General features: G+C 41.0%; 1 protein-coding gene across 1 annotated transcript in view; it reads left to right on the top strand.

Moving 5' to 3' along the window:
* The window catches only part of PXDNL (peroxidasin like), a 407,402-nt gene that overhangs the window by 160,268 nt on the left and 234,589 nt on the right, over positions 1-12,545 (top strand). The window contains exon 2 of the mRNA XM_019527126.1: positions 195-266. Coding sequence (XP_019382671.1) covers positions 195-266 — 72 coding nt within the window. The remainder of the gene's footprint in view (positions 1-194; positions 267-12,545) is intronic.

Below are 12,545 nucleotides of genomic sequence, written 5' to 3'. Positions count from 1 at the left end.
CCTTGATGTACAAACCACAGCTTTGACTCTTCATTCTTCCCTCACAGGAACTCTGATCTAGCCTGAATGTAGGAGGAGGATCTAGAGGTGCATCTGTATAACCTGTTAAAAGTGAAACAACCCCCTTCAGATGCTTCACTATTAGGAAGTAAGATATAATGATCAAGTTTCCTTTTCTTTTTTTTCCCCCCTAGGGATTTGCGATTTAACAGAATACAAGAAATTCCAGCAGGCACCTTTAGGAAACTGAAGAATTTGAACACTCTGTAAGTCTTTGCAGTTTGCTATTGGTATTCTGGTTCTGGCTTGCACTATTACTAGCATTTTAATTAGTATGCTATACGCTGCACTTTTTGTAACTCTCCTCCCTCCTTACTGATCCCACATTTTTTATGAATTAGCCCTGCTGTATGCAAATATATTGTTATCATTTGAAAGTATTTAGAAAAAACACTTATATATATTTTCATCATATGGATTGTTTTGAATGTTTAGTGTATTTGCACTTCATTTTAGGTGTTGCAGGATCTGTTTTGTACTTTTATGTTGTGAGCTTATCCAGCATGTGCTGTGTATGGCATAGGAAGCAATAAAATCCTCGTCAAAATTAAAGTCTAAGTATACTAATATTCCTATTACTCTTAATTTAGATCACTGAGACTTGCTACGCAGTCATGTGGCACACAATGAATAGCCTATAATGAATAACATATATTTTGAAGCGGATTTCTAGATTAATATTCATTTTGTTATAACATCTGAAATTCTTGAATTTACACACATTTTTCCTAACTACCTGGCATTTATCCACTTATTCGCAAATAATTTTGCACCATATACGAAGAATAAATGTTCTGTTTCATTTGTTAATGATTCAATATGTAGGGACAATATTTCCCTTTCCCCTGCAAATATAAATACCTGCTTTGCAGCAGATTTGGAGTCCAGTTCAGCAGGACTTGAGGCATATGGGTTTGGAACTATAAGCACATAAGCATATAATTCCACTTGCCTTCAAATGTGGAATACCCATGTACTTAAAATTAGGCTCATGTTTTAAGTATCTGACTAAATCAAGGCTGTGATAATATTGTGTTGTACAGAGAGAAAGGGTTGGTAATGCACTACATACTCATGAAGAACAAGGAGTGCTAGAAATAATTGTTCTCTAAAGAAAAAAATCAATCATAGTTGACAAAATTCACAGTAACCTTATTTAAGAAAATTAACTGACATTGTCACATGGACTGAAAACCTGGCAATAAAAACAATAAACAAAGTATTATGAGGCTGAACAGCACTCTGGTGAGGTTGCAGGTTGTGGCCACTGGGCTTTGGTTGCAGAGTCATCTTAACTGTTTTGATGATTTGCTGATGATCTAGGGGAAGTGTGTGCATGTTTGGGGAGGGTTAGGTGGTAGCATGCAGAATTACAGTTGTAGCTAATTCTGCATCTGAAAGGTGGGAAATAGGTTGAAACACAGCCTGGAAAAATGCAAGAGAACATAGCTAGAGAAAAATGAAACACCATGTTTTGATATAGTGGAATTATTTGAGAATCAGGAATTCAGAAAACCTCTGAGGCTGATTGTGAACAGAAAATGAACACAAGGGTGAAACGTGTTAAGGCAGAGGGAGGGGAAGAAGAGAAGTAATTGGCTTAGATATGCAGAAATATAGCATATCACCAAAGAGATGAGAGCACCTCCATTTACTGCTATGGTAAAAAAATGATGCTAGAATACTCTGCTGTCTTTAGTTTGAAAGATGACAAATTAGGAACTTGTCTACAAAAACAAAACAATTTTTCTTTTGGATAAATTGGCTCATGAAGAGCGATTAAAATTATGATGCATGCACACTGACATAATGGAATTTGTTCTTTCCATTTTCATTAAAAAAATAAATATATTAAAAATCTTCCCAAAACATCTCAGTCGTTCTCATAAATAATTATGGTGTTTAGCTTTACAGGATTACACTTGTAAATAAGGTGTAAAATATCATGTATTTTTTATTTTCAGAGTGTTAAATAAGAATTTTGTGTGGAGCAATGGGCATAAAGTTCCTCATAAGTAGATTTTATTTCAGGATCCGGGCATAAATTAGATGAGCTATTAGGAAAAGCTATAAATGAAGGGAAAGAAGGATACTGAAGAAGCAAGCCATCAGCTTTGTACTAGGACCTGCTAATATGGGTTTGGAGCACCAGGTTAGTTTTAAAAAAGAGATGCGAGTCTTTAATTGGTTTCCACAACCTTTTGGTAACCTGGGTACCAAATTTCAAATGACCAGGGTTTGCTCAGAACTTTTTAGGTTCAGCCAAAGGTTCCTGATATTCTGTTCAGGTTTCAGAGTTAAAGAAAAAGGCATGTAGGTGCAGGTCTACTTACTCCATTTTGACACTTTAAATTATGCCTGTGTTCCATGTGATACTCCATCCTGCTTCACTTCCTGTCCTAAATGTTGTGTGGGCTGCTGTAGTTTATTAAATAATTCATGTATTTTATCCTGGCTACGTCTGCATCAGAGTAGCGGGCAGGTGTATATTCCGCTAATTTAAATTTGAAAAAGACTTTGGGATACTTTGGAATGAAATGTGCTATATAAGCCAGTGTTAGGTTTGCAAAATATATTACTGAAAAGATTGCTCTTACAGAAGAAATGTCAGTAGATACACTTGTTTTATTATTTCTGGAGGCTGAAAAGTGGGAATAGTATAGAAAATAAACTCCTTCAGCTGGATACAAATATATGCAAGTTGGCTTTTTTCTTCCAGAAAGGGGTTGGTAATTGACTCCAGAGAATGTAAATACTATATTGGACTTGACCTTTTGGAGGTTCTGTAGGCTCTCATTTACACATACCATTGTCATTCTTCTGTTAATGAAAACTTACAAATAATAAAGTATATATAAGAGCTATAAGCTGGCAAAAACCTTTAATCAATGTTATAAAACTTTAAACTACTTTTTTCTTTCTCTTTCTCTTTTTACTTTTCCAATGTCCAGCCCTCATAGTGTTAGAAAAAATATTTTACATACTGATCATAGTCACTGTAGTGGGACCTGGGCTAAGGGTTACACCATGGTGGGGCCCAGGTGCTGCACTCTCAGCTGGTGTTCACCCCCTTATCTCAATATCCCACCTGCCGCAATTTGATGTTATTGACAAGAATATCAGGAGGTATGGGGTTTGTTGAGATGGGCACAAGTCTCAGTGTCTAAGCATCTTCTGTGGGGCTCTGCCTCCTCTACACCCAACCCCTTTCCACTCAGGTGTTCCAGTGATGATTGAGGTGCTTCTCAGGTGCCTGTCTTCACATGGCAGGAGAAAAGGTTCAATGTGAGAAAAAGCACCACCAGGATGACCTGGGATCCCAAGGACAGTGAAGTGCCACTGCGATCATTGCCCCAGTGAGTGTGGGACTGGGCTAGGCCCCTGCTACAGTTGCATTTAAACATGCCATGCTTTTTAAATTATTTTCTCTACCTTATGTTTTCAGGATTAGTAGAAATATAAAAGAAGTGTTTGAATTTTAAAAGAAAACAAAACTCAGTAACAATGGTAAAGAAAGACTCGTACTTTCCCACTGCTCTTAGGAAACAAATCTCTAAATTGTCAAAGTTCTAATTTGTTCTAACACCAGTAGAAAAAGCTGTACAATTGGTTTCATGAAACTTAGTAGTGTGACCTTTGAAACAATTTATACAACCAGAAGTAGCTGGCGGCCTCAGTAGCTGTCTGTGTATAAACTACTTCTGTCTTCTTGTCAATCTCTGCCTGGCTACTTTAAGAATGAAAAAAAAATTGGTGTTCTCCTTATTTGTAAGTGAAAGTGGGGTGTGTAAAATGTAACACACAGACTGTCAGGTATTAACTTTTCTAAAAGTAGAAAATTGACTTAGAAAAGTAACTAGATGTGAACTCTGCTTTATAATAATGGGCATTCTGTATTCTAAAATTTGTAATGGATTATTAAAGGCCTAAATCAGTTTGCACTGAAATCAATTGGTGTCATTCCAGTGACTTCCTTGAAATTGGTTCATACCCTAAATAGTTCTAAGCCAAAAAAGAAAAAGAAAAAGGTTGTGATTTTTGTGATCAATCCCATGCAGAATATTCTAAATAGGTTACAGTAAAAGTGAACAGTTCACAGTTAAATCACATATTGAAAACAGTCTGTCTATCAAGTGGCCAGCACCTTCAAAAAGGAGATATTTTTGCAGAAGTCAGGATTACTTTGGAAGCAAATAAAGAGCAGAAGAAAGGGCCAAATAGTTGCATAGAAGGCATGTGAGGACTCTTTTTTTTTTTTTTTCTCCTGATGTCCAGGCCACCAGAAGGTCCTGCTGACTTGAGCTGAACTTGTGTATGCTCAGCACTTCTGAACATCAGGCTCTTGTATATAGAAAAAGAACAGAAGGTGCAGATAGAAGTCTTTCCTCCTTTCCTTTATTTATCCTCTGTCGGTTTCAAAATGCTAAGTCTTGTTACAAGTATTTGTTTTTAACTATATACTTTTGTTTTGTTTTTTGTGGGGGGAGGGATGGGGGTGATAGAGGAGAGTTAAACAAAGAAAAGCCTAGGCCTTCTGTTTTTTAAATGTTCTGCTTCTTAGCCCTAGTTATGTTCATTGCAGAGGAATTTATTATTATGCTGCACTTTGTGTTACTTTATTGATAGTAATTGGATCCTTATGACAGAGCGAATGTACCCTGCTAAGCACTTGGCAAGACACGGCTCAAAATCTTGGCTCAGACAACCAAAGACACCACAGGTGTTGGTAATCATTCCCCTTGGGAAACGCTACTGACTATAGGGTAACTGCCCCTCAGGCAGCTGTGTTTCCAGAGAGTGGAGATATACATCTAGTAGGGAGATAACTGCATGTCATTGAAGAGGGTAAATAGACATTCTCCTTGCTGAATCTGTTTACTTTCTTCTCTTGAAAAGTGCTTATCTTAAGAGGTTCTGAGAGCTGTCATCTTGTTTTGATGCAGGCATAAGGGGTGCCTATATGTGTACGGGGAGGCTGCTCTGACGCATTGTGATTTAATCAAGATTAATAGAGTTTGCTGCCATGTACTAATTGGTGTGCTCCAGCCAGCCTTCACATCTCATGTATCAACATCCCTACGTTTCAAAATGGCAGTGGGGGTGCTTTTAACTAAAACTCATTCCAGAAGATTTAATTAAAGCACCCCTGCCACCATTTTGAAGCGTGTGGACACGGATACATGAGTCGCGGTGGGCACTTTAATCAAAGTGGCTCTCAGAGCCTCTCTAATTAAAGCACCCCTCATGCCTACCCCTGAAGCGTATGTAAAAATGCCCTATGTTTCTACTAGGAGAATGACTACTCTTCTGGTAGAAACTTGAAGTATACAAGAGTTCATCCAGTTTCTTCTGAGGGAAAAACACCCCCTCCCTTTCTACAGAAAATCCCTTGTAAGAAAGAACACTTGTGCAGTCCCCTCTTGGTCTGCTCCAGGACGGGAGTGGCAAAGCCCCCCCACCAGTTCCCCTGACTGCGGATCCCTGATCTGGGGAGTGGGCAGAGAGTTTTGATAGCTGCTCCAGTCCATTCCTGGACCAGTCCAGGAGGGGTAGGTAAGCAGCTGCCCTTGCTCCCAGTCTCTTCCCCAAATCAAGTGTTGACCAGTTTGGGGAATGACTTTGCTCACTACTCCTGCTACTGTGCTCCCAGAGGATGTCTAATCATGATGAGTAAGCCCAGAGGGTCTGAGGATGGAGGCTAGTAGGTTGAGGGAAGGAAGACATCCTGGAAAGATTAGATTGTGTTTGTTGGAGTTTGTTTTTCTTTGCGTGTTTCTAAGTTGGCTAAGTAAACTGCAAGGTATAGGGAAACTCTAAGGGGTGATAGGAGATGGCCAAGGCAGTGGCTCTTAACCTTTTTTAATCTCTGTCATGGGGCAGGGTCCTAGGAGCGGCTGTGATCTCTCCAGACGCCTCCTACTGTGCCAAGTCCAAGATAAAGCACCCTCGTTCTCGCCCACCACGTCTTTGATGTTAGGTATTTTATAAGGGAGGCTGCCTTTTTGTCCCCTTGGACACAATGCTCTGGTGTATCCTGGCCCCTGTTCTGTATTGACTAACTTGGTGCACCCCAGCCTTATGGGCTATGCATGGCTCCTACCACCCCTGTACCACACCCCAAGCCTCGTAGACGTACTGGACGTTGTATGGTTGATCCCTTGCCGCGCCCTTACGGGCACCCCCTGGCTTGTCTTGCAATTGCCTACGCCCTCACAGGCTCCCTGGGCTTGTCTCACACTGGCCCAGGACCTCACGGGTCCTCTGGCCTCTTTCACAATGGCCCCTTACGGGCGCCCCCTGGCTTGTCTTTCAATTGCCCACGCCCTCACGGGCTCCCTGGCCATGTCTCACACTGGCCCAGGCCCTCATGGGCTCTCTGGCCTCTTTTACAATGGCCTGCACCCTCACGGATGCTCTCTGGCTTGCCTTAGGGCCTGCACCCCACGGGCGTTCCCTGGCTTCTCTCATGGTTGCCCCACGCCCTCACGGACGCTCCCTGGCCTCTCTCGCGGTTGCCTGTGGTCTCACCGATGCGCACTAGGGCCTTCTCTCATGACCGTGCCTGCTCCGGGGCCTTCTCTCATGACCGTGCCTGCTCCAGGGCCTTCTCACAATTGGGGCTCAGGTGGCCGTAGCCATGCCTGGCCCCCAGATCTCCTCCTCGGGTCTGAAGTTCCTGTGGGGCTCAGGCAGCCTCAGCCTTACCTGGCCCCCAATTCTTCGCGCCTCTTCTCAGGGCTGGGGTCGGTGCACCCCTGAATGTTGTGCCCTCTCTGGCACCGGGGTCCCCACACTACTGTGGAGCCCTTATGAGGCCTCCTCCAACCCCTATTAGCCTCACCCGGTCCTCCGGTCTTATAAAACTACAAAGAGAAAACTGAAGCCCCTGGGCTACAACGTAAACTCTAAGACAACTGGCTAACCATCATTCAAATCCCTACCAGGGCTTCCTCCACCCGGTATCCTCAAGCAGAAGCTGCTCAGGCCATCAGGCTTCTCTACTCTGCTTACTCCAGCAGAGCGCCCTCTTCCTCAGCTGCTAGCGGGGAACTGCCTCCCTGGCCTCAGCCTGGATTGTATTTATATAGGTCAGGCCCTGCCCCCTTCCGGTGAGCTGACCAACTGCGGTTGCCCCAGCAACCAGCATCTGTACCTCTTTATAGGAGCAGGGCACTGAACTGTCCTGCAACAATCTCAAAGCACCCCTCAGGAGACTCAAGCTCCCCTTCCATAATATTTGCGAATTGAGTGATGCCCACTTTCAAAAACTGATTGATATAGTACAATGCTTATCTCCTTGCAGAGGGGCCAGGCAATGGGAGTGGCAGGGGCTCAAGCCTGCAGGAAAACACTTGGGGTTTGTCTCTGCAAATGGGGGAAACCCAGAGTTCTCTGCTTGCTGAGGTATGCCTAGGGATTCTGACTCAGGGCATGCCTCTACAGATGGGGAAAACTTGGCAGTTGCTCCCAGGGCTTCAGGGACTCGATTCTTTATGCCCTGGCTGGGACTTGGCCCCTGGAGTCCCAGTAATGCATGCCTGGGGCAGCTTGAAAATGTGAGCAGCTTTAGGTTGTCTGCACTCTCCACTTTAAAATAGATGTTTACCATACAAATTCCACTTTTTGTCTCAGCCACAAATTTGGGCATTTGTGGAATGACACAGGGCATGGCTGTCTGTTGGCTTTCACATTCTGCCACAGTAAAACTTTTCAGTGACCCAAAGATGAAGTCTTTTTGCAGCCTCATTACAGGTTAGTTAAGGCCCTGGATTTGTGAATGGGCTGATTGGAGGTCCCGGAGAGAGAGGGAGGCGAAGTGAGGGAAAAGACACACTGAGCCTGATAGGGCAGAGAGCCCTGGAATGCGCAGGAGGTGTCTTGATCTCTCACTTTAAATCTCGCCTGCCATGACTTGATGTAGGTGAAAAGAGATATAATATAAGGTGGTAGTACCTGCTTAAAGTATGCCAAGGTTAGCATGGGTTGATTTTGAGGTCTTCTGTGGGGCTCCTCCCCTATACCCCCTTTCCACTCGAGGGGTATAGTGACCCTTTCCACCAAAGTAAAATAAAATTCTGCCTGTCTCTACAAGTAGAGCAATAAGTGACACAACTTCTACTTCATTTGAGTTTCTTAATTTTACTGTAAGGACATCTCAGTCTTCTCATTAAGAGAAAGATGGTCAAAATGGTTTCAAAACAGTAATTTGAGTAGTATGCACTTAGTCTTAAATGTAAAGAAAATCTATAGCTGTACTCTGTTTATTGTAATTTAGAAAGGGGCATAACATCATGAAAAAGAGGGATTTGGGAAACTTGTTTTATTTTGGGCAGAGAGCACTCCAAAAATACCCAGCATAGCATTTTATCAGAGAGAGTAGTTTCATGTCTTTCTAGATGTCTGCCAAGTAATATATATGTGAAAACAGTAAATTTCTCCTACAAAAATTGATTTCATTTTTTCAAAATTAGCAAAATGTTGTGTGTTTTTATGGTGTATGTTAAAGTGAAACAAAGAAGTTTTAAATATATTTTACAAATTTGTTTGGGGTGGATTACAAAGATGGGGATAATAGAAAATATTCACACATTAAATATTTTTGAAGTTTTAGAAGTTTAAACTCTCAATCTATAAAAAGATTACATAAAATGCAACATATTTATTTTCATGCTTCCTGCAGTCTCGAGTTAACAGTGTGAGGGCTTTTTTATTACTATTATTGTTTTTTTAGTTGCATACATCCTCACTGGAACTGTTCAATAATTGTGATCACAGCAGTATTCAGTTAATTACACATGTACAAACCTGGAAAAATTGCTGAACAGGTGTCTCTGAAGGTATAATTTTAAGGCACTGAGAGGTGTTATATGAGAGAGAAATTGTATCTTAAGAATCTTTATTGCTGATGATTCACAAGAGAGAAACTGTAGCTTAATTCCCAGGTGTCAAGTTGAATTTTCAGGGTTGATAATTAAAATCCCCAAAATATATATGTTTGTAAAATGAACATTTGATACAGAAATCTTGAGCAGAGAAAAAGCATGCAATCAAACCAAGGTATCCAAAGCCACTCCTAGTGTCAGAACATGGTTTTTTGTTGTTTAAAAAACAAAACAAAACGTAACATTCCCTTTCTCTTCGTAACAATGTGTTTTTGTAGAGGCCGGGATTCTTTTTTTTTTCTGGTTGCAGAGTTTCTTGCAAGTAGAAATGCCAGCTGCTTGCAATTACAGTAAAAAAATTAACTTTCCAGAGTTGGAATTCAGAAAAGTCACTGGAGCTCGCTGAGCTGTCACCTAAGCAACGATGCTGTATCCAATGAGGAAGTAAAGTGGGGTACATGATGCTGTAGATAAGCATAGATAAGTTAGAAGTAGAAAATAGTTTTTTTTATTTAGTGCATTTAAAAGTGGGGTGGAATTTATATCTAGGGAAGACCAACTGCTATCTGTATGCCACAGAGATGTTTTTAATTTCCTGTTCCTATAGTCTTGTATACAGAAAATGACTTACGATTATATCTTCTTGTCAGGAAGATCCTTTACTGGTCCCTGGCAAAAAAGTAGCAGCAAATTACTGTGCACCAATGGAGTTTCTAAGCAAGTCTGAATTTCCCCTTGTTTACCTGCCTGTGAGCCTGGATTTTCAGATCTATGCTACAAGGGCAGTGTTTCAATGATAAAAGCAGCTTTATATCTGGGCAGGGATGCATGCATTCTAGATAGAAGAAAGTGCTGTCTTTCAGTGGTGATTTCCACCCTGTTGCTCTTCGTTGTACAAACATATATGGACCTACACGGCATGACCCTGTGGTTAAACAACACTGAAAATTATAGCAAAAAAAAAAAGGTATGTCTAGTGTCTATATGCTATGAAGTGATCTAATAGCAAAAGTTTCAACATAATCATTTAGCATTCAGAAAACTAATTGAGTGGGAAGCTTGTAAAGTAAAGCATTCAGTAATTAAGAAAACAGGGTCCAACAGTCAAGCCAGGCTAGAAGCTAGCTTTCTTGAATTCCAGTCTCATTCCTTTAATAGAGAACATCCTCTTCCTGCAGCCTCCTGTCTTAATCTTTTTTCCCCCCAATATATGCTCCAAAGGAGAGGCCAGGATCATGATAAAATCTATCATTGAAAAGTGGTCAAAAAGTTTCCAACAGTTTTGTTTTTTTTAATGGGAAATATCTATTTTATTTATTTATACAGAGCTTTCACTTCCAGTGAAATTTCAGTACCATCTTCTGCTTTGGCCTGTTCTTCAAGAGAAGCAATAGTTGGAAAGCATTTTCTTCCACATATTAGCTCTCTGGTGCCAGGTAATTTGGAGTTTCTGTTTTCAGTTATGGAGTTCCTATTTTTCAACAGATTTTCCCCCTCAATTCAAAAACCAGAAAAGCAAACAGAAGCAGTCATCTCTGTTCATAATGTCTATGAATATGAGGCAGAATTTAAAAGTTAACCTTAAACTGGCATACCTAGTTACCCAGTTTTTTTCAGCATTTTGCATTCCACCCTTCTTCTTCTATAGTTACTTCAACGTGCAGGATAAATGCATTCCTTATTATTGTCTGACATCTGTCCCTTTTATCTTCTTCAATTTTGTGCTCAGGAAAGCTGGCCAAGTATTCTGAAAATAGTATTGTCAACATTGATTTGATTTCTGAAGGACTGCCAGTTTCAACCGTGACTCACTACTTACAGGCATTTTGAATATGTCCGTTTTCTATATCTGCGTTGCATATGATCAGAGGCATTCATGCAAGGATGAGAGTAACTGCTGTATGGGATTCACTATCCTCTCATTTTCAAAATTTGTCATCTCAAAAGGAATCGGCAATCCCATGCAAGTCAGGCAGGCATGTAAACAATCAGCTGTTGAACTCTTAGGACCTTGTTGCATGTTGCATTTTGAGCTGCTACAATGTTGATCTGTGTTAGTGCTAGCTCAAGTTTGGAAGGTCACAACCCTGGAGGTGGGAAGGGGAGTTGATTTAGTGCCAGAACCACCCTCTGGGCAGTAGAGTTTAGTGGGGGGGGAAGTTTGTCCACACAACAGGAGGGTGGTGGAGAGGACACTGCATACTGGGATGCTTGAGGACTGCAGCTCGGGTGGCTCATCTGTGGGGAGCGCTTACATGTTAATGGAACAGGAGCTGGGTAACATGGATCAGAGATAAACCTGCCCTGGAGTGGCATAACTATAAGCCTTCTAAAATGTGCTTAAAATTAGTTGTAGGTGTTATTGTGTGGATAATCCAGGGGTTAAGAGCTCCAGGACCAGCATAACATTAACGTGTAACAAGGCAAAGACACCATGAGGAGAAAATGAAGAGTAGTCAGTGAATACTCTTAGAATGAAAAATTGGCAGAGATTGGAATTGATTGACATGATTTACAAATAAAAATGCACTGTGCCCATCAGCCAGTTTATTCACAGTTAATAATTCACCATGTTATATTTCCAATAATATCTGGAGTCTTCAGTTTTCCATGTTCTTCTCACTGCTCCCTCACTTTTGTGCTCCAAGGATGAAGAGACTTGCATTAAAGTTAAATGGTAAGACCTGATTTTTCAGCCAGTGGAATGCCTTCTTTACTATATATTGTACTTAGGGTATGAAATATGAACAGTAGAAAAGCTGGTTTTGTAGCTTAATCCAGTTTTGATGCTTGGGTATATTTTTTTTCAGGGGCACTGGATAATAGACGGAAGAGAAAATTTTAAGTCAGAGAATATGTCCCATCTCCACACTTCTGATCTGAGACTTGCAGCCCTTTAGTCCAGATGTCTCCAAATCCACAATGAGAACCTAGACTCAGAGAAGGATGTTTATATTGTGACATACAAATCACTTAAGTGGAATTATTTTGTATTTTTTATATAGAGTTTGGAGATAATTTCACAGTGGCTAACAGCTCATAAGTCACGCATACGCAGGCTACAAAGATTAAAAACTTTGCTCTTCAGGGGTTCTTCTGATTCCTAAAACAAAGCACAAAAAACATTGTGTCCAAAACTGTGCCAGTGTGCATTTGATCAGAGCACAATTTCCCAGGTTTCATCAGTGCTTGTGTACTCTCTAGTGTTCTGATGCAAACTTGGGATTAGTCATGATTTTAACTGAACTTTTATTGATTTTCATCTTGTACGAAAAGGAAAACAAGCATCTCCTCCTGCCTTGAACAAAAGTAACATGCCCAAAATAAGATGAAAGGAAAAGCATTGAAAACTCCCATGGGCAGAGATTAACATTCATCTCAGAAGAAGCTTGAGGATATTGTCACCTACCTGGGTTTTATAACTTGAAGAGAACTTTAAGAAGGCATCATTCTTTCAAATTACTCAGGAGGTGGATGATCATGATCGCATGATCAGGGGACAGCAGGGCAGGCCCTATGAGGAGAGGCTACGGGACCTGAACCTGTTCAGCCTCCAAAAGAGAAGGCTGAGGGGGGATCTTGTGGCCTGTTACAAACTAGTCA

Source organism: Gavialis gangeticus, unplaced genomic scaffold (assembly GCF_001723915.1).
Source record: "Gavialis gangeticus isolate Ggan-Ray unplaced genomic scaffold, GavGan_comp1, whole genome shotgun sequence".
Classification (NCBI taxonomy): domain Eukaryota; kingdom Metazoa; phylum Chordata; order Crocodylia; family Gavialidae; genus Gavialis; species Gavialis gangeticus.
The sequence above is the reverse complement of the archived record's forward strand: the minus strand, read 5'-3'. Positions and strand labels throughout refer to the sequence as shown.